This window comes from Melanotaenia boesemani, chromosome 17, assembly GCF_017639745.1.
Source record: "Melanotaenia boesemani isolate fMelBoe1 chromosome 17, fMelBoe1.pri, whole genome shotgun sequence".
In the NCBI taxonomy this organism is placed as follows: Eukaryota; Metazoa; Chordata; class Actinopteri; order Atheriniformes; family Melanotaeniidae; genus Melanotaenia; species Melanotaenia boesemani.
Window position 1 is genome coordinate 33,144,896 of NC_055698.1, and position 22,389 is coordinate 33,167,284.

Genomic DNA, 22,389 nt, shown 5'->3' on the forward strand with positions numbered 1-22,389 from the left:
TAGAAGGTGGACCCGATGAAGAGGACGACCCGGTAGTAGAAGGTGGACCCGATGAAGAGGACGACCCGGTACTAGAAGGCGGTCCTGGTGAAGAGGACGACCCGGTAGTAGAAGGTGGGCCTGATGAAGAGGACGACCCAGTAGTAGAAGGTGGACCTGATGAAGAGGACGACCCGGTAGTAGAAGGTGGACCTGATGAAGAGGACGTAAACTCAACATTTCAATCTTTCAGAAACTAATTTGAACCTTCAGGTCTGTTCTGGCCTCTTCACCCATATTTTTTCTGTAATTTTGGTTGTTCTTACCTTAAGTTGATGATATTCATCATAAATTTGCATGCTGACAAAGAACACTGATCGTTCGTGTCGGTGTGTGATGTGGGTGAACTACAGATGAAAGTTGACTGAGTTAGTGATGACACCGATCTTCCTGGTGCATTGTGGGATACTCCACTGTACAGTCATTCAGACCAGTTTAAATGATTTTTGACAGCATGTTTTCAGAGTGGAACATGTGCCAGGTTTAGTTCTGGTCTAGGTTTTCCCCAATTACATGGTCTTTAAAAACTTTTAGCAGCTTTACCAGCTGAATCAGGCATTCCAGTACCACAGCTTCCTGGTCTCCTTCTGATGTGCAGCCGAGGAGAAATTCCTGCTGTAGCTGCTGGAAACAGGAGTTTTAGTTCCAACCAGCAGTTTGAACAAAGCCACGTGAAAATAAAACAAGTTATGAACTAATGAACTTAGAGAAAATTCCTGAATCAAAGAAAATTTATTGAAAATGAAGACAGGAAGTTGAAAACAGTAAAAAATTTTCAGCTTCAAACAGAAAAACTTCTGACATGCAGTGACGAAGCAGCACGGATTCAAACCGTCAACTCCTCGTACCGACTCATTCCAGCTCTGACCCGATTTGAACTCTAAGTCAACACAAGGAGCTTTTTTTTTCTTCTTCTACAGTTTATTTTTTTTATTGTGGAATTCTGAGCCAGAAATCTGCTGTTGAAGATTTTAAACTGGATTAAAAAGAACACACACACACAAAGACACACTGACGCACACAGGTGAGGTGGCGTTACGTGAACGGCGTACAGGTCGGGTCGTGGCTGCTGATTGGTCCCATGGAGCGAGGTGTGTGTGAATGAGATGAAGGAAAACCAGGAAGACATGCTTCCACGTGACTGTTTCAGCGTTTCTAAGGCACAGATGCTTTTTATTTTAGATTTTGCACAAGTTGAACCTTTGAACCGTTTCTCCTTAAAAAGACATAAAACATAAAAACGCAGGAACAGCTGCTCATCCGATCGCAGCACGTTGAACCATTAAATGATGCAGACACACGTAACCCTTCATCGCCATGGTGACCGTACGCCTCCGTGACGAAGCTCACTGCTTGGAGGCGTCTCCGGCATTCTTGCCGTCTTTGTGCTCCACCTCCATGCCGTCGTCACCCAGCTCGCCCTCCTCCCCTCCCTGGAACATGTCGTGGGTCCACTTCGGGCTGCTGCCCCCCCTCCGGTACAGGAAGCGCCCACGGCGAGTCGGGAACGAGCCCCGCCCCCGACCTCGGTTGTCGATCCAGGTTTTCTCCCCGTCACGATCGTCGTGCTAAAAGGAAATTCAGAATGAGGAGGAGGGGGATGAAGAGGAGGAAGGAGGCAGAAGAAGAGGAGTATGAAGATGAGAAGGTGGAGGAAGTATGAAGAGCAGAATGAAGATGAGGAAGGAGAGGAAGATCCAGCTCAGGTGGGACGATTGTTGTGTCTCTGCCGCCCCCTGCTGGTGGCAGCCGCTCTCTACAGGACTCAGTCTGGACTCACCAGGTAGTACTTCCTGCTCTTGGGGGTGTATTCGGGGTCCCACTCCTCGTCGGGGGGGCGTGCTGCAGGGTTCATGTTGGCAGGGTTCCCGTTACTGTTGCCGGGGTAATTTCCTCTGTTCCAGCCTCGTCCTCTGACTCTGGGGAACTGAAACAGAAACCGGACTCAGATGTTCAGTCGAAGGACATCATCTTCATCAATTCAGCTCAACGTAAACAAAAACACTGAGGGGAACCAGTTACCACTGACTGGAGCTACGTTACCTTCATAAAACCAGACATCATCATCATCGTTGACATTTTGTCCTTTCTCATATGGAGGAAGAACAGAGCAGAGAAGTCTACAGAGAACAGAACATGAGGGAAAACAAGCAGCAGAACAGGAACTTACAAACCCCCGGCCTCTTCCTCTCTCTGCGGCGTGGCCCTCATAATCTCGAGGACCCCTGTCCCCGGGGCCGCCATACTCCCGTGGTGGATAACGTGACTGACTGTAGCCCTCCTCTGAGTGCTCCATCCCCTCCCCCATGTACTCCTTCCCCCTGAAAGACGGAGGATATGGGGATGGAGAGGAGGAGGAGGAAGAGGAGGATGGAGAGCGATCCCTCTTCTTCTTCCCTTTCCTGCGAGCAAAAAGGAAGCATCATCAAAATGGAGGAGAACTTCAGGTGTATGAAAGCTGTTGTCATGGTTACAGGAAAGACGCTGTCACCACAAACTCCTTAAAGATGAGACAACACGTCAAGCTGAGGTTGATCTTCAGGTTTCTGTTGACGCTAATGCAGCAAAACAGACTGATCACATGACCAATCAGCTGTTTCTGTTGCGAGATAAACGGTTATCGATACTCGCTGGTTAGGAACGTCACCATTGCTTGTTTCACAGTAAAAAGAATTAAACGTCATGATCCTGAAGATCCTGACTCTCCATATTGATCACGTGTGAATCATGTGAGGAGGTCAGAACGAATTTAAGTCCAGATATGTGGTCTTATGTCCACAGGAAGAAACGAACTCAGGGATATTAAACCTGGGTCACAGGACTCGGATGGAAACAGCTGATGGGTCACGGATGTGCTTCCTGCTGATGAGCATCAAGTCGTCCTCAGTCAGAAACACCTGGAGGAGAGCAGCATTCTGTGAACGGGGAGGTTGACCTACTTTGACTTCTTGTGGTGCTTTCCAGGTTTCTCTGAGGACCTCTCCCTGCTGGGTCCTCGGGAGCCTCCGGGGCTCCTGCCCCCGTCTCGCTTGTAGTCTCGCTCCCTCCCAGCAAATCTCTTACGCCTTTCAATATCCAGGCGGAGGTCCATCACGTCACCTTTGAACTTTTTACTGGGATCCTGCAGAGACGTGTTTTAGTTAGGACTTGAAACACAAGCAGAGAACAAATGATCAATAAGCAGATCAATAACCTGAAATTTCTGCTGCCAGCAATTACAGGAAAATCAGCAGCCGCCATTTAACCCTTAAAACTCCGCCTGTTTATTTCCTAATCTAAACCAGTGTGTAGCAGCTTTTAATCCCAGTATAAACCAGTCTGTAACAGTTTTTAATCCCAGTATAAACCAGTCTGTAACAGTTTTTAATCCCAGTATAAACCAGTGTGTAACAGTTTCTAATCCCAGTATAAACCAGTCTGTAACAGTTTTTAATCCCAGTATAAACCAGTCTGTAACAGTTTTTAATCCCAGTATAAACCAGTGTGTAGCAGCTTTTAATCCCAGTATAAACCAGTCTGTAACAGTTTTTAATCCCAGTATAAACCAGTGTGTAACAGTTTCTAATCCCAGTATAAACCAGTCTGTAACAGCTTTTAATCCCAGTATAAACCAGTGTGTAACAGTTTTTAATCCCAGTATAAACCAGTGTGTAGCAGCTTTTAATCCCAGTATAAACCAGTCTGTAACAGTTTTTAATCCCAGTATAAACCAGTGTGTAGCAGCTTTTAATCCCAGTATAAACCAGTCTGTAGCAGCTTTTAATCCCAGTATAAACCAGTCTGTAACAGTTTTTAATCCCAGTATAAACCAGTGTGTAACAGTTTCTAATCCCAGTATAAACCAGTCTGTAACAGTTTTTAATCCCAGTATAAACCAGTGTGTAACAGTTTCTAATCCCAGTATAAACCAGTCTGTAACAGTTTTTAATCCCAGTATAAACCAGTCTGTAACAGTTTTTAATCCCAGTATAAACCAGTCTGTAACAGTTTTTAATCCCAGTATAAACCAGTGTGTAACAGTTTCTAATCCCAGTATAAACCAGTCTGTAACAGTTTTTAATCCCAGTATAAACCAGTCTAACAGTTTTTAATCCCAGTATAAACCAGTGTGTAACAGTTTCTAATCCCAGTATAAACCAGTCTGTAACAGTTTTTAATCCCAGTATAAACCAGTCTGTAACAGCTTTTAATCCCAGTATAAACCAGTGTGTAACAGCTTTTAATCCCAGTATAAACCAGTCTGTAACAGCTTTTAATCCCAGGATAAACCAGTCTGTAACAGCTTTTAATCCCAGGATAAACCAGTCTGTAACAGCTTTTAATCCCAGTATAAACCAGTCTGTAACAGCTTTTAATCCCAGGATAAACCAGTCTGTAACAGCTTTTAATCCCAGGATAAACCAGTCTGTAGCTGTTTTTAATCCCAGTATAAACCAGTCTGTAACAGCTTTTAATCCCAGTATAAACCAGTCTGTAACAGCTTTTAATCCCAGTATAAACCAGTCTGTAGCAGCTTTTAATCCCAGTATAAACCAGTCTGTAGCAGCTTTTAATCCCAGTATAAACCAGTCTGTAACAGCTTTTAATCCCAGTATAAACCAGTCTGTAGCAGCTTTTAATCCCAGTATAAACCAGTCTGTAGCAGCTTTTAATCCCAGTATAAACCAGTCTGTAGCAGCTTTTAATCCCAGTATAAACCAGTCTGTAACAGCTTTTAATCCCAGTATAAACCAGTCTGTAACAGCTTTTAATCCCAGTATAAACCAGTCTGTAACAGCTTTTAATCCCAGTATAAACCAGTCTGTAACAGCTTTTAATCCCAGGATAAACCAGTCTGTAACAGCTTTTAATCCCAGTATAAACCAGTGTGTAGCAGCTTTTAATCCCAGTATAAACCAGTCTGTAACAGCTTTTAATCCCAGTATAAACCAGTCTGTAACAGCTTTTAATCCCAGTATAAACCAGTCTGTAACAGCTTTTAATCCCAGGATAAACCAGTCTGTAACAGCTTTTAATCCCAGTATAAACCAGTCTGTAACAGCTTTTAATCCCAGTATAAACCAGTCTGTAACAGCTTTTAATCCCAGTATAAACCAGTCTGTAGCAGCTTTTAATCCCAGTATAAACCAGTCTGTAACAGCTTTTAATCCCAGTATAAACCAGTCTGCAGCTGTTTTTAATCCCAGTATAAACCAGTGTGTAGCAGCTTTTAATCCCAGTATAAACCAGTCTGTAACAGCTTTTAATCCCAGTATAAACCAGTCTGTAACAGCTTTTAATCCCAGGATAAACCAGTCTGTAACAGCTTTTAATCCCAGTATAAACCAGTGTGTAGCAGCTTTTAATCCCAGTATAAACCAGTCTGTAGCAGCTTTTAATCCCAGTATAAACCAGTCTGTAACAGCTTTTAATCCCAGGATAAACCAGTCTGTAACAGCTTTTAATCCCAGTATAAACCAGTGTGTAGCAGCTTTTAATCCCAGTATAAACCAGTCTGTAACAGCTTTTAATCCCAGTATAAACCAGTGTGTAGTAGCTGTCAGACTGGGAGGTAAAATGATGTAAAATGAATGTATGAATAGATGTAGCAGCATAAAGGTCGACCAGAAGAAGAAAACAGAATTTATTACTAACAGAACTTTGTAGAAATAACACACAGACCAACAGTGACCAAACCTTTTCTCATCTCATCGTTCTCTCAAGTCTTTCAGGAGAAAAAATATTGTTATTGAAACAAACACACAACAGAAACTATTTCCATGTTTCCACTTTTTCCTCATTTCCAGTTATTCCTGCTACTATTTACCTGCTATCCTCACTAAACCAACTCCAGCTCAGCTGCTTTGTGGCGCCACCGTGCATCAGAAACGTCTTCTTGGCTTTATTCCAGCCATAGAGGAGCATTATTTTTCTTCTTTTCACACACACATAGAACTTTCTGCTCACTGGTTGATCTTTGGCTGCTCCTGATTGGACGTTACCGTCAATCTAAGCTCTCTGATTGGTGGAAAGTCTGACAGGAAGTGGCTTCATCATCATGTCCAGGTCTAAATAGAGGTCTCTTAGCAACATAGTAGTGATGGTGATGTTTTTATGGTGAAATGTGATAAATAATGCTGTTATCATGGATCATTGTGGATTTACCAGATAGAGTCTCTGAATAAAACTACATTTAGTGGCTGGATTGTAAACCTCCTGGACGGGATAGAAATGCTGGAAAACTTCCGTAGATCAGCTAAAGGGTTAAATATCCATCACATTTACCCCACAGAGATACACACCACCGCTCCTGGTGGAGGAGGTGGACCTCTGGGAGATCTGCTGGAGGTTTAAGGGTTAAATGACGACATATGACAGATAAACTACAGAACATCAGTGTCAAGTGTTCGTGGAAACATGCATGTAGCTCATCAACATAAACTGACGTTCACAGTTTTGTGGCTTGATGGTTTTCTGGTCAGGAAAAATACTTACAAGGTAAAGTCACTGATAAGCGTCCCTTGAGAGGCTTGGACTCTGGATCTTAATTCACTTCCTTTAAGCCTTTGCATGGGTTCGTACATACCCAATCAATAACCATATCTCATAGGCTGGGGCTTGCTTGGCACTTACAAAACACAATTGGGCTCTTTTGATTTAGAAATATGCATCCTTTGAAAGAAAAGCACAAAGCTGAACACTGCTGCTCGGGATTGTCTCAGACTCCAAATACGTCAAATTTCAAAACTGCTCGTCACCTTGTAGCTCGTCTCCTCCAAATCCTCAAACAGGTGAGAGTGCCTCTTAAAGGCACTGGGGGAAACGTCGATTCTCCTGCAGAGGAGGAGAAAGTGTGAGTGTCGAGGAGAAGAGCAGCGTGGGGCGGGATGTGTTGGCGTGATGAGCTTACCTGTGGATTTCTGGGCTCTTCCTTGGCTTCATCATTTCTGCCTCTGCAGCTTTTCTTTGGTACATGGCAAACCGCTCACTTAGAGTCATGTCTGAGGAGTGGAAGTGATGAGCTGCAAACACACAACAGGAGTTATCGCACACACACCAGCTGCTGATGTACAGAATCACAGCGTCGTCCGGTCGTCCTCCACGGTCGGCGGCTCGGCTCAAACTCTACCTTTGATGTAATGAACGATGGAGACGATGTGCTGGGCGAACAGCTCGGACGGGCTGCGGCGAAGCTGCGCCGACTGAATGTGCTGGAAAATGGAGCGAAACTCCGGATCTTTCTTGGAGGAGTTCAGCAGGTCGCGATGCGTGAGGTGATCTTTGGACAGAGAGGAACTGAGAGAGCAGAGCGAAGAGCAGTGATGAAAGCGAGCATGGCAACCTCACAGAGACAACCTAACATCAGAGATGAGCATCAGTGCTGGGATCCTTCCTGGACGGCGTCTCGGACGACAACCACATCCCACACACTGTGTTTCTTGTGAATTTTTTATCTTTTTTCCTTTCTATCCTCTTTTGTCCTGTTTTTTTTTTTCACCTGCACAGATTCACTGTAAAGTCTCACAATTAGGAGAAAAAAGGGAAAGAGGCATTTTCTGTTTGTCAGGTCATCAGTGAATCTGATCAAGTAACCAATATCAGATCGAAACATCAAAATAATGCAGAGAAAACAAACTCCTCCCATCTGATTCTGGAGGAACAAGATTTGAAACAGGAAAGCATCACCTGTGACCAGGTGTGCGTCCACATACCCAGGCAGGTCATCTAAAGAACCGATTTTGAGCTCGAAGTCTTCTCTGGAGGCAGACAGACGGGCAGGCGATGGTTCTCGGGGGGGGTAAGCTCCCGGGAACAGCGGCCGATCCTTCTCTTTGGACATGGAGGGGGGAGACAGGCTCCTCCTGGCCTTCTCCCGCTCTTTCTTCTCCTTCTTCTTGGACTTCTCCTCTTTCTTTGAGTGTTTGCGGCCTCGGTACAGCTCCTCCGGCATGTGATCTTCAGGCTCCTCCTCCTCGGCATCTCTGCGGCTCTTCTCCTTGACGGGCGGGTAAACCGTGGAGTAGCTCGGCTCGTCACCCCACTTCCCGAACATGTCTCGCGCTGTGAGGTTGTGTTTGCCATCGGCGGTGTCCTCCATGTCCCGCTCCTTCAGCCCTTGCGACTTGAGGAACTCCTCTTCGGCATCATCGAAGAAGGGCAGGACCTTGTCTTCCTTGGGCTCGTACGAAGGGGAGGAGATGCTGAAGAGGTCTGCAGACTTGGAGGTTTTCTCCACGTCCCGGTCTGTGGAGACCTGCTCCTTCTCACGGCTGGTCTCCTTCTCAGCTGTCTGCTTTTTGTTTTTATTTTCGGCCAGGAACCTGAAACAGAGAACGGAGGTGACCATCGCAGCACATTTCCAGGTGTACCTGCAGACATGTTTGAACCAGAATCAGGGACAAGGTTGAGGAAAAAGAGGTGGACGTACTTTCTGAAGGCGGCAGAGATCCCCGTCTTATCTTCATCTTTAACATCTTCCTTTGAGAAGAAGCCGAAGCCGCTGAACGAGGCCGTTTGACCAGACTTGGTGGGACTCTTCGGTGGCGGGGTCGTCGAGCCGATGGTTTTCCACATAGGGCCTCCGCTGCCGGGCCCTTTGCTCTCGGCGGCAGAGGGCGGGTCCTCCTTCTTGATATCGGGCGTGCTTCGTTTGGGACTGGCCTCATAGTCAATCCATTTACCTCCAGAAGTTTTCTCGATGACGCCACCGTCTGCAGCCGGTCCCGACTTCTCCGCCTGACTCTCTGATGTCTTGTCTTTAGCATCCTTGGAGGGGGGCCGACCTTTGCTGCTACGACGTCGTGATGAGGACCGGGAACGAGACCGGGATGAGTAGCTGGAACGCCTGGAGCGCCGGGATCGGCCCGAAGATGAACGATCAGAGTAGTGGGAGCGGCTCCGGCTACCTGAGCGCTTCTTGGGGGTTCGGGAGCGGGAGCGCCCCCTCCTAGGACTGTGGTGGTCCTGGTCATGGTGGCGATCGTGCCAACCCCCTCCACCACCCTGCCAGTTAGACTTATAGCCGTAGCCCCCCCCTCCTCCTCCTCTGTTCTGGTAATGGCCGCGGGGATGATACCCCCGACCCCGGCCTCGGTAGTGGTACGGCCGGCGGTAGCCTCGGTTGTAGCCTCTGAAGCCACCTCGGTTGCTCTGATAGTCCCGGGATGGATAGTTTCTGTAGGACGGAGAGTGGGAACGGGACCGGGACCTGGAGCTGGATAAAGGGAGAGAGGAGACAGAGAGAAAAGGGTGTGATGGGAATGTGGAGGGACTGATGGGAATCAAACCGTCTCAGACACGGTAACAGTTACAGATGCTACATGATCACCAGAGATGAGGCTTGAAACCAATCAATTAATCTTCACATTACACCTGATCCAGGTTTCAACCAGCAGCATCTTCTCCTCCAGTCATGTAAACATCATATGACACTCGGCTGTGAAGTCACGTCTTACACCTCATCACGGACTGAGTTTCAATAAATGCCCAGAAAACCATGGAGGACAGGAAACTGTCCAACTGATAAAAATGTCCTGAAGAACTGAATAAAGACATTTTACTGAGCGGAGTCGCTCTAAATCTTCTTAAAGTCCACTTCTCAGATAACGTGTTGACGCTGTTAAAACCTACAGAGAATATTTGTTTTCCAGCCGGCTGGATGCCTTCGAGCATGCGGTGAATCAGCGCAGCTCCACGGACGGGAGGCAGGAGGAGGCAACCAGGAGCAACCTCCACCTTAATTTCCTGACTTCACTGATCATTGACCACACGTTTAAGCCTTCATCTACACACACATCTGAGGTTCAGACGTACTGGAAGTTCATTCATGCAGTAAACTCGACTGCAGGGATTCTAACCAACGACTTATTGCTCTGCAGAGCAAAGAAACGCCAGAAACATGTCAATGTTTCTGCACAGAGAAATGATTTCTGACCACACGGACTTTAAAAGAGACTAAAACATCCATCCTGCAGGCTCCAGACTGGCTTCCTGCACTGGTTGCACTGGGTCGTCTAATGACTGATGTTGTTCCTCAGATTTCCAGGACAGCCTCCAGCTGCAGCTCAAACACTTGGGCTGAGTCTGATGGAGGCTGGTTTCCACTATCTTGTATGTCCTCAGACGAGCATGGTGTCCAGCTGTGGATCAGAGCCAATCAGAGGAGAAGACCCACCTCTTCTTTGACTTTGATTGGCTTTTTATCACAGCGTCATTCCCTGAACTCTGAACCAGAGTACCCAGACAGACGTTCAGGGAGGAAAAGGTTTGGTGCACCAGAGACTGAAAAGTCCATTTTTTGGTCACGATTATTTGATTTGCAAACAAAACAAAGACAATTAAATCTGCAAGCAGCGATGAAGGCCCTCGCACCTCTGGCGCCGCTCCGGCCTATTGCACCACCCCATCAGCCGGCAACCTCCCTCCCCCAGCATGCTTGTTCTCGCTCACAGCCGTATGCCCACTCGTCCCCAGGTTTTCTGCCTTGGGTGGTAATCGTCTCCCTCTGAGGATCCCCTGGTACATCAATGGGCCCAACGATGTATCAGTAGTGTTCATGACCATGTTCTGACCAATCGTGTGAAAGAAATACAAACAAAAGCATGGTTTTAATATCCGCAGATATCAACATGGCCAGTAGGCAGTGCTATAGTGTTTTTCCATGTACTAACATGTTTAGGTTGGGACTTTAATAACAACTGCCAAATATCAGATGCTTTGGTCAAGCAAGTCCAGAGTTATAGCCACTTCCTGTTTGATGGCGAGGAACTGAAACCTCCCAGGCAGCCATTTGAATCATGATGGTGTAAGAAGATTGTTATAGGTGGCGGCTGTAGCTCAGGAAGAAGAGTCTTTCGACCGGAAGGTAGGCGGATCGATTCCAGCCTTCCACTGACTATATGCCAAAGTGTCCTTGGGCAAGACATTTAACCCCACGTTGCCTCCCGATGTGCCTATCGGGGACTGAATGTGTGTGTGAATGGGTGAATGTGATAAGTAGCGTAAAGCGCTTTGAGTGGTCAAACTGACTGGAAAAGCGCTACATAAGTACAAGTACATTTACCATTACCATTTACATTCAATCATGAGTTCATCAAGGATGATATTGATGAGTTTGAGTAGATTTTTATGGTTATGAATGGTAAAAAATGTGGTACTTCCTGTTTCCAGGGGGCGGGGCTATGGCGTTGACAACATCTGGACATGTAGATGAGCTCAGCATGAAAATGACATCATACATGGCCATTTTGGTTGAGATATGTGGTTTTATATGTGAGTTATATCAATTTCGTCTGTCATGGCAAGATATCAAACGTTGAGGCCACGCCCCCACCATGCCCTTTCTCCTTTGAGTAAGTTTTTGATAACTTTTGATCACACATGCGTCTGGAAGCTTCAGAGTGATTTTGAGGTAAATATGATAAAATCTGTAGGAGGAGCTCGTTCAAATGCAAGGCAAAGAAATTTGCAAAAATGACTATAAAAATGACACTTTTTTCAAAATGGCTGACTTCCTGTTGAAATTAGCCTATAGGTCCAATGGGCAATTTTGTACATCCTGGCATGGTAAATCAATGTGGCGAATTTCATGCATGTCGGTCAACGTAGTGGGCGGGGCTGGTCGATTAAATTATTGTAGGGGGCGCTATAGAGCCATTATTAAACTATTTGAGCATATGTCAATTTCACTCAGGTCCACGTCTGACTACGATCCTTCCTGCTGAGATTGGTGAAGATCAATGGTACAACAGGTGAGTGACAAGTACTTCCTGTTTGATGGGGTCGGACCAATATTCGCCATGGTTACGTTTTGCGAAGAAACTTGAGATATTTATTGTGGTATCATGAAAGGGTTTGACCTGTTGTGAACCACTTTCAAGTGTCTGGGGTTCATGCCTGAGGAGAAGGACCCCGGCATCTGAAAAAAAGCACTTCCTGTTGAAAGTGGGCGGGGCTTAGGGCTAGACCAGAAGTGGTCATGTGGGTCTGTTCGTGACCGGACCATGACTAATCCCTGTGAGTTTGACGGTGATTGGGTGAAAATTGAGGGAGTTGTATTGATTTATGATGTCATGGAGTCTTATCGAAGTTCGTCATGGTGACACAGTCTTGCCTTGCAGCATAGAGCAACAGTTTTCACCGGATATCATCACCAACTTGTTTTCAGGTGTTTGACTCAGTTTGACCTCGGTTGTGTTCAAAACGTCAGAGAATTGGGTCTTCGAGTAAAAAACATGACTTCCTGTCGCCAGGAGGCGTGGCCTATTCATAATCCAATAATTAACATGTAGATGTGTTGAGGATGGGACTAGTATCATACGTGGCCATTTTGGTTCAGATATGTTGTTTTATGTGGGAGTTATATCAATTTCATCTTTCATGGCGAGACATCAAAGTTTAAGACCACGCCCTTCTCTACGCCGTTACTCCTTTGAGAAAGTTTTTGATAACTTTTGATCACACATGCCTTCTGAACATCCTGAGCCATTTTGGTGTCACTACGATAATATCTCTAGGAGCAGTTCGTTCAAATGCGAGGTCAGTAAAACGCCAAAATGGCCGACTTCCTGGTTTTTTTTTAGGGCAGTGCTCCAAGAGGATTTTTTGTTCGCCCGAGCATTTTGAACAAGTGTAGCAAATTTCATAAAGATTGATGACATGCAGTGGCGGGGCACCATAAATAGGTGGCGCTCTTGTGCAGGAGAAATGAAATGCATTACAATAGGCCTTCGCACCGCCTTCGGTGCTCGGGCCTAATTACACAGACTGCAGGTAAAGTTATTTATTACCTGTAATTCTGACTCAGCGTTAGGTTAACAGTAAATATTACTGAGCTTTTTCTGCCACGTCCTGGAGCTTGTTAAGAAGAAAAAGTCTACAGATTTATTTACTAAATGACTATGTGCTGTAGTTAAAACCTTCAATATGAGCAGTAAACATGATAAATCTGTGTAAATAACGTCTCCTCTGCTTGTTAAAGATGGGCCGTTCGTATACACAGAATAACTAATAACAGATCAATAAGTTTTAACAAGATTTATATTGTAAGTGCCAGAGGCACAGCTTTTATTATCATGTTAACGTCAACGATTCATGTTTATCTGATAAAAACAAATTAAGCTGCGAACTGCTTCAAATTTCACTTCCTGTTGGAATTATTGATCAGCGACTTTGACTGTCCTGAAAAAGCCTGAAGGAATTTTCTTTATCAGTTTACTCTGCCATGTTGTTTTGTTTACTTTATCCACAAACTAGGTCAAAGTAGCGTGGTTAGATGAACATTTCAACATTCAAGACACTTTGTCATTATACACACGTGCACAACGAAACTGAGGTGCACAGTCAGGATATGGAGTCTTAAAAAAATGTAATAAACAGAATAAAGACAATAAATAATTAAAGCTGCAAGCAGCGATGAAGGCCCTCGCACCTCTGGCGCTGCTCCGGCCTATTGCACCGCCGCATTAGCCCGCAACGTCCCTGCCCCAACATGCTCACTCTTGCTTGCAGCCGTATGCTCACTCGTCCCCATGTTTTCAGCCTTGAGTGGACACTGTCACCCTCTGAGGATCAACTGGTACATCACTGGGCCCAAAAATGCATCAGAAGTGTTCTTGACCATGTTCTGACCAATTGTGTGAAATAAATACAAACAACAGCATGGTTTTAATATCCGCAGATATCAACATGGCCAGTAGGTGGCGCTATAGTGTTTGATCATGTACTAACATATTGATGTCGGGACTTTAATGACAACTGAAAAATATCACATCCTTTGGTCAACCGAGTCCAGAGTTAGAGCCACTTCCTCTTTGATGGTGAGGGACAGAATCCTCCCTGACAGCCATTTTAATCATGATGGTGTAAGTAGATTGTGATATTTTTAATGATGAGGTCTGCAAGAATGATATTGATGAGTTTGATGATGTTTGTAAGGTTTTCAATGGTAAAAAATGTGGTACTTCCTGTTTCCAGGGGGCGGGGCTATGGCGTTGAAGACATCTGAATATGTAGATGTGGTCAGCATGGAAATGACATCATACGTGGCCATTTTGGTCAAGATAAGTTGTTTTATATGTAAGTTATATCAGTTTCGTCTCTCATGGCGAGATATGAAAGTTTGAGGCCACGCCCCCGCCATGCCCTTTCTCCTTTGAGAAAGTTTTTGATAACTTTTGATCACACATTCCTCTGGAAGCTTCAGAGTGATTTTGAGGTAAATACGACAAAATCTGTAGGAGGAGTTGGTTCAAATGCAATACCAAGAAATAGGCAGAAATGCCACTAAAAATGACACTTTTTTCAAAATGGCCGACTTCTTGTTGAAATTAGCCTATAGCTGTAATGGACAGTTTTGTACATCCTGGCATGGTAAATCAATGTGGTGAATTTCATGCCTGCCAGTCCACGTAGTGGGCAGGGCTGGTTGATTGAAATATTGTAGGGGGCGCTATAGAGCCCTATTGCAAGTATTCCAGCATATGTGAATTTGGCTCAGTTCCACGTCTGACTACGATCCATCCTGCCAAGTTTGGTGGAGATCGATGGTGCAATGGGTGAGTTACAAGTACTTCCTGTTTGGTGGCGTCAGACCAATATTCGCCATGTTTACGTATGGCGAAGGCAGTTGAGATTTTTATTGTGGTATCATGAAAGGGTTTGACCTGTTGTGAAGCACTTTCAAGTGTCTGGAGTTCATGCCTGGGGAAAAGGACCCTGGCAACTGCAAAAAAGCACTTCCTGTTGAAAGTGGGCGGGGCTTAAGGCTAGACCGGAAGTGGTCATATGGGTGTGTTCGGGACCGGACCATGAGCATTCCCTGTGAGTTTGATGGTGATTGGGTGAAAAATGAGGAAGTTATACTTATTTATGATGTCATGGCGTCTTATCGAAATTCGCCATGGCGCCACGGTCTTGCCTTGCAGCGTAGAGCAACAGTTTTCACCGAATATCATCACCAACTTGTTTTCAGGTGTCTGACCCAGTTTGACCCTGGTTGTCTTCAAATTGTCAGAGAAGTGGGTCTTTCAGTAAAAAACATGACTTCCTGTCGCCAGGGGGCGTGGCCTATTCATAATCCAATAATGACCACGTATATGTCTTGGGGATGGGACTAGTATCATACGTGACAGTTTTGGTTTAGAAATGTTGTTTTATGTGGGAGTTATATCAATTTTGTCTTTCATGGCGAGACATCAAACTTTGAGGCCACGCCCCCTCTACGCCCTTACTCCTTTGAGAAAGTTTTCGATAACTTTTGATCACACATGCCTTCTGAACATCCTGAGCCATTTTGGTGTCACTACGATAATATCTCTAGGAGCAGTTCGTTCAAATGCGAGGTCAGTAAAACGCCAAAATGGCGACTTTGACCCAAAATGGCCGACTTCCTGTTTTTTTTAGAGCACTACTCCAAGAGGGTTTTTTGTTTGCCCGAGCACTTGGAACAAGTGTCCTGATTTTCATGAAGATTGACGACATGCAGTGGCGGGGCACCATAAATAGGTGGCGTTCTCGTTCAATTCTGCCCGAACAGTCCCGAGCACCTTACCATATGTAAATTTACACATTCCTTTGGGGGGGTAGGCAAAATTTGGTGAGTTTTCGAGCATGGGCAGTACCCCAAAAATGCGTTTGAGTTCGGAGAAGAATAAGAATAAGAAGAAAAAACGCTTGCATTACAATAGGCCTTCGCACCGCCTTCGGTGCTCGGGCCTAACTAAACCAAGTAGATCAGAGACAACATTCTAAAGCATCACACGCTCATATCAGTACCAAACGTACCCAGACAAGTTCAATAGGACCGCCAGTCCAGAGTTCTGTGTGATTCATTGCTCAGTGTGGTTGTGGGGTAAAAGCTGTTCTGGAGTCTAGTGGTGCATGTTTGGATGGAGCTTATTCTCTAGTTATAGAGGTGTTGAGCAGGTTGGGAGGTGTCTTTAATGATGTCATGTGACTTCTGCAGGCAGCGAGAGGTGAGGATGTTGTTCAGAGCTGGTACTTGGGAGTGGGTGACATTTTGTGCAGATTTTATAATCCTCTGCAGAGCGTTTGTGTCCTCACAACACAGGACACACTCTGGACCTGGTCCTAACCTATGTTCGGTCCTCTGGTGTGTCCACTGTTGACGACCTGGCTGTGTCAGACCACTACTGTGTATTTTTTAACATCACCAGGGGGCCCCGGTGACAACTGTGAGGAAATATTATATTACTCCTGAAGTGGCTGCAAATTTTATTGATATTTTAAACCAAACTCCTGCTCACATTTTACCTGCTTTGTGTGATTTTTTTGTAGAAAATTTTAACAGGAAACTGAAGTCAGCCACTGATGCTGCAGCTCCACTTAAAACCAAAACTATACGATCCAAACTTACACCACCATGGAGAAACGAAGAAATCAGGAACCTCAAAAGAAATTCCAGGAGTGCAGAGAGTAAATGGAGGAAAACTAAATTCATTATTCATTTAGGAAAATTTAAAGAACTCAAAACCTACAATAAAACAGTCAGACAGGCCAAAACACTTCATTTTTCCTATCATATTACAGAAAACAAGAATAAACCCAAATTCCTTTTTAAGACAATATATCTTTTAATAAACATGGGGTTTTAACACGTCCTCCATGCCTGCATCAGACGCTGCATACGAGGACTTTGCAGACCACTTCAGAAGTAAAATCAACGCTATTAAATCCAGTCTTTTATCTCAACCACATGTTGATTTTAACATACATGAAGTTTTGTTTTGACCCGAGGGAACACTGGAGGGTTTGTCCTGGTCGAGTTTTCTCCCAACAACCTGCCTCTTAAACCCCATTCCCACATCACTTTAAAACATTTTATGGTTTCTTTGAGCCTGAGCTTTTAGACATGGTAAACTCCCTTCAGACAGGCGTCTTCCCATCTGCCTGTAGAACGGCGGTCTTGATAACTACCGACCTGCAGCCAACTTTCTGTTTTTAAGTAAAATTACTGAAAAACTCATCTTTATGCAATTACATGAGATTTTGAATAAACAGTATTTTAGAAAAATATCAGTCTGGTTTTAGGACAAACCACAGTATCAAGATGCCCTTTTAAAGATTATTAATGATCTTAGACAACTTAGACTCACAGAAACTTTCTGTTCTCAGACTCAGAAGTCTGGTGGGCCACTCATCTCACAGATCGACGATTTTTTTTAAGTAGGGATACATGCGCCTGAAGAATCTATGAAGTATGGGGTTCCACAAGGATCAATTTTAGGCCCCAATACTTTTTATTCTGTCCATGTTGCCTCTTGGGGATGTCATTGACATTCACAGCTATGCTGATGACACACAGCTTTACATCGCTGTGTCTACTAATGACCTGGAGCCAGTTAACGTCCTTTTAAACTGGATTTTAGATATAAAGCCATGGATGGCAGAGAACTGTACAGCTCAACCAGGACAAAACTGAAGTTTTAATTATTGGTCCTGAAGACAAGTGAGAGATCCAAATTTTACCAAAATTGCTCTGTTTGTGCATGTGTGTGTGGATGTCTGCGTGTGAGAAAGACAATAATGAATGTGGTGGTTTTTTTGTTTGCTTTCTTTTGTTTTTTAAATTACTGTTACCTAGGTGTATGAAGGCTTGTTTTTACTTTAATATGCATTAATTATTTTTACCATGTAAAGTGCTTTGTGTTGTCTTTGGCAGGAAAAGTGCCTTATGAATAAAATTAATTTGATTTGATTTTTTTGTCTGCTGCTGAGCGACTCCTGTACCATGTCAGGATGCCATGAGTCACAACACTCTTGATGGTTCAGTGGTAATAGGCCACAAGCAGGTGTTGGGACAGGATGATCTTCCTGAGTTCTCAGGAAGTACAACCGTTGCTGTGCCTTCTTTACCAGCATGTTGGTGTTGACAGTCCACTTCAGATCCTCTGTGATGTGGGTGCCCAAGAATTTGAAACTTGTCACCCTCTCCACTTCCTCCCCATTGATAAACAGTGGCGCATGTGCACCTTTCTTTTTCCGAAGTCAATTATCAGTTCTTTGGTTTTTATTATGTTCAGTGTGAGGTTATTGTCTTTGCACAATCAGGCTTTGCACTTCCTCTCTGTAGGCCAGTGGTTCTCAAACTGTTTCTACTGTGCCCCCCTTTGGAGACATAAACATTCCCAGGCTCGCACTTCTATATACAGAGCGAGGGGACTGATAAATAGAAATATACAGTACTATACCAAACTATATATAGTAAACATCAGAAACATCTGACCGTTTAATGTTTTACATGAATCAGGTCCTAATCATTGCACAGCTGCACTGGGCTGGACTCACCTGTAGCGACGTTTCCGGGATCTTGAGCGAGAGTGGCTCCTAGATCGTGATCTGGAGTAGGATCTAGATCTGGATCTGGACCTGGACCTGGGTCGTGATGGAGATTCTGGAGCCTTTGACATATTTGCACAACGACTGGCGCAGATTTTCCTTAAAGACCAAAAAAAAAAAAAAAGTTCTGTAAACATCCACTGTACACAGAGACCTTCAGTTAAGCAGAAACCGCAAGTTTTGACAGGTCCAACAGAACCCTGAACCAGAACCTAACTATGACCTGCATCCTGAACACCAACCAGGACTCGACTACAAACCAGGACCCGAACACAAACCAGGAACCGACCACAAATCAGGACCCGACCACGAATCAGAACAACCAACAACCATGAACCAGGACCTGCAGGTCCAAACCACCCTGAACTGTCAGGAGTATTAAAGGAAGCTTTATGAAACATCAACCAGGTGTTTCCAGGTCATTAAACTAAAGTTTCTTCAGAAGAGTTGACATGAAGTCCCTGAGCACGATTTCATCCTGAACTCCGGCCTCCGTTTCCTCCGCCCTGAGCGCAGTTTCATCCTGAACTCCGGCCTCCGTTTCCTCCACCCTGAGCACGGTTTCATCCTGAACTCCGGCCTCCGTTTCCTCCACCCTGAGCGCAGTTTCATCCTGAACTCCGGCCTCCGTCTCCTCCGCCCTGAGCGCAGTTTCACCCTGAACTCCGGCCTCCGTCTCCTCCGCCCTGAGCGCAGTTTCACCCTGAACTCCGGCCTCCGTCTCCTCCGCCCTGAGCACGGTTTCATCCTGAACTCCGGCCTCCGTCTCCTCCGCCCTGAGCGCAGTTTCATCCTGAACTCCGGCCTCCGTTTCCTCCACCCTGAGCGCAGTTTCATCCTGAACTCCGGCCTCCGTCTCCTCCGCCCTGAGCGCAGTTTCACCCTGAACTCCGGCCTCCGTCTCCTCCGCCCTGAGCGCGGTTTCACCCTGAACTCCGGCCTCCGTCTCCTCCGCCCTGAGCACGGTTTCATCCTGAACTCCGGCCTCCGTCTCCTCCAACCTGAGCACGGTTTCACCCTGAACTCCGGCCTCCGTCACCTTCGCCCTGAGCACGGTTTCACCCTGAACTCCGGCCTCCGTCTCCTCCGCCCTGAGCACGGTTTCATCCTGAACTCCGGCCTCCGTCTCCTCCGCCCTGAGCACGGTTTCATCCTGAACTCCGGCCTCCGTCTCCTCCGCCCTGAGCACGGTTTCATCCTGAACTCCGGCCTCCGTCTCCTCCGCCCTGAGCACGGTTTCATCCTGAACTCCGGCCTCCGTCTCCTCCGCCCTGAGCACGGTTTCATCCTGAACTCCGGCCTCCGTCTCCTCCGCCCTGAGCACGGTTTCATCCTGAACTCCGGCCTCCGTCTCCTCCGCCCTGAGCACGGTTTCATCCTGAACTCCGACCTCCATCTCCTCCGTTGTCTGCAGCTCGTCTGTAGCTCGTCTGTAACAGCCTTTACGTTTATAACTTCTTCAGCAGGTTTGCTGCTGTGCGTTTTCCTTCCCTACAGCAGGAACCAAGCAGGATGTTGAAGAGGCCGACTTCCTGCTGATAATGACATTTAACTGCTGCTTCCCTGCATCAACTCAAGACTTTTTATGGGCACCAATAAAGGATGGTCTTTTCACTGGAAGCTGTGGCTGGTTTTCTTTCAGGTCTGAATGACAACAGTTGCTGTGTGCCAAACAAATGTTATTTACCCAGAATCCCCTCTGCTTGTTCAAACACAGAGGCCACTCAGGGTAATTTAAACGTTCAAAGTAAAAAAAAAAAAAAAAAAAAAAAAAAGTCCCAATTTATCCACCAAACCTCGCATCTGTTTCTCAGGTACCTGAACTTCTGTTCCTCTCATGATGCTTCATCAGCAGCCATCTCTCGGGATCATTTAATATTGGGGCCGCTGTGGAGGCGAGTTGGAGGTTTGAACATCAACATCCACAAAGGAAATGCTTCACAGTCAGTAAGTAGGTCCTCTGATTCCAAAATTAAATCACGGTTTAAGAACAGCAAACACAGCAAAAATGATGCAACAACAGGAAGAAAAACCTGCTTATTTAAAACTCAGATCCACCAGCTGGGCAGATAAACCTCATCAAACATTAGTGGTTCAATCAAAGCAAGTGGAGGTAAGGATGTTGGTTAAATTCTGCAGGAATCCAGTGAACTAACGATAGAAAGTAGCTTTACTATAATGTTGCATATTAACTTTAATTTTTTATTTAATCTTTATTTAACCAGGGAAGTCCTGTTAAGATTACAAAATCTCTTTTTCAAGGGAGCCCTGGCCAAGACAGCAGCAGTCCAAAAAAAAATTAAGTTTATTAATCTGTGCTGTATTTAATTTAAAACAAACTGAAAAAATAAATGGAGTGTATTTTTGCAAACAGCAAAAATACAGCCAAACGTTAGACCCAGGTTCTGTAAGGCGTTCCTATCCTCTGAATAATAATCACGTTATCTACTGTGAGCCATAAACACCTTGCTCAATGCCCCAACAACCAAAAAGGAAGTGAAAATGTACATATATATATATATATTTATTTATCTATTTTCTTGCCGCTCAGTGTCTGAAAGCTTCACCAACTCCCCACTGAACTCTGAAATCTGCAGGTCAAAAAGACCTTCAGTGCCAGGAGAACAAATATAAGTCTGCAGCCTTCATCTGGGTCATCTTGTTCTGTCTGGCAGTACGGAGCTTCAACAGCCCGAGCAAACTGAAACCGCTGTCTGGTCTGTACTCGTTTCAAATATCACACAATGCATGCGCTGGTGCAGGAAATAATGCATAACTGGTTCTAGTAGTCTGGGCCAAGTAGCAGAGCTGGTTGCAATGTTTGGCTGCAGCATGCAGTCAAAGCCAGACAAACACCTACAACACCTGAAAGGACAACTCTGATCCCAGTGTTTTATAGCTCCATAAAATATCTGAGTGATCTACCGTCTCTTGGTTTCTCTGCAGGTTTTATCGCACAGGTGCAGAATCTGTAATCACACCTGAGCCTGGTGTGCTCGGCCATATAAAATCTCTGTGCACGTGTAGACTCACTTGTCCGTGGAAAGACTCAGCCTGTTCATGCCGCCTGTACTAATACTAATGTTAATATAAATATTAAATACTGAAACACATTTTTATACTTCAGACAACAACAAATATTAACCTGCAGCTTGAACCTGGTGCGCTCTGTCCTGGTAAACCCAACTGTTGCCATTCAATTTAGTCTAGACTGAAAACTATAATAAATGTGTCTCCTTTTCCTGAGATTTCTTCTTTTTCTCTAAGAAAACTCAGTTACGTTGTCACGTGTCGTTGATACATAGGTCCACGTTTCAGCAGAAAAATGTTAAAACAAACATCAACGAGCTAAACAACGTGAATAAAAACAAAAATAAAAACACAGACTCATCTGTACATAAAGAGTTCTGTTGAATGAGCAACACCACATCGTAGCCTCAACTCGGAACAAGTAAAACCGATCACAAGCATCGATAAAGCTCCACATTTCCACCGCATCCAAACGCTAACTTTAACTACATGTAGCTAGCATATAAAACCAAGTTACCTCTTCTGTTAGCACACAGGTGAACGGGCTCGGTTTGTAGGAATTAAATGTTCGGATGAGCAGTTGAGTCTTGAGGCCGAACCGCCTGCAGGTCTTCCGCCTCCTTCCTGGTTCCTCTGCACCGAAACCTGCGGATGTTAGCAGGCTAGCTTGTTAGCAGCTACACCGATAACAACATGGAGGACAAAACAGGCGCACCGCGCCTTTACAGGATCGCGTATTCCACTCTAAATCATAAATCACGACACACGTACCTGGCGAAGCTCAGTAAATCCTCTAACCGAACAAAATGTCTCTTTTAGACTGCGGCGATAAACGGTTGCTAAGATCGACGTCTTGTTAACAACGCTCACGGACGTGTCGTTCAACTCACGCGAGACTTGTGTGACCAAGCGAGGACGCGAACAGGCTCCACGATTATTTTATTTTATTTACCTTATAATTACAAAAAAGGTGAAGTTAATAAG

At 45.1% G+C, this 22,389-nt stretch overlaps 1 protein-coding gene across 2 annotated transcripts; it reads right to left on the reverse strand.

Annotated features, from left to right (window-relative positions):
- Window positions 1-756: 756 nt before the first annotated feature.
- thrap3b (thyroid hormone receptor associated protein 3b) lies at window positions 757-22,303 on the reverse strand. 2 transcript variants are annotated; one of them, XM_042012036.1, is made up of 12 exons: window positions 22,177-22,303; window positions 21,923-22,050; window positions 18,325-18,474; window positions 8,447-9,232; window positions 7,731-8,339; window positions 7,148-7,314; window positions 6,929-7,040; window positions 6,777-6,852; window positions 2,979-3,160; window positions 2,210-2,441; window positions 1,820-1,966; window positions 757-1,607 (listed from the first exon to the last, which is right to left on the reverse strand). In XM_042012036.1, exons 3-12 carry the CDS (start codon window positions 18,444-18,446, stop codon window positions 1,386-1,388), a joined length of 2,655 nt encoding a protein of 884 aa, XP_041867970.1. In that variant the 5' UTR covers window positions 18,447-18,474; window positions 21,923-22,050; window positions 22,177-22,303; the 3' UTR covers window positions 757-1,385. The 2 variants fall into 2 exon arrangements, with proteins under 2 accessions (XP_041867970.1, XP_041867971.1); XM_042012037.1 differs by lacking the exon at window positions 21,923-22,050 and having other exon boundaries at window positions 22,177-22,297.
- Between the last annotated feature and the right edge of the window lie 86 nt (window positions 22,304-22,389).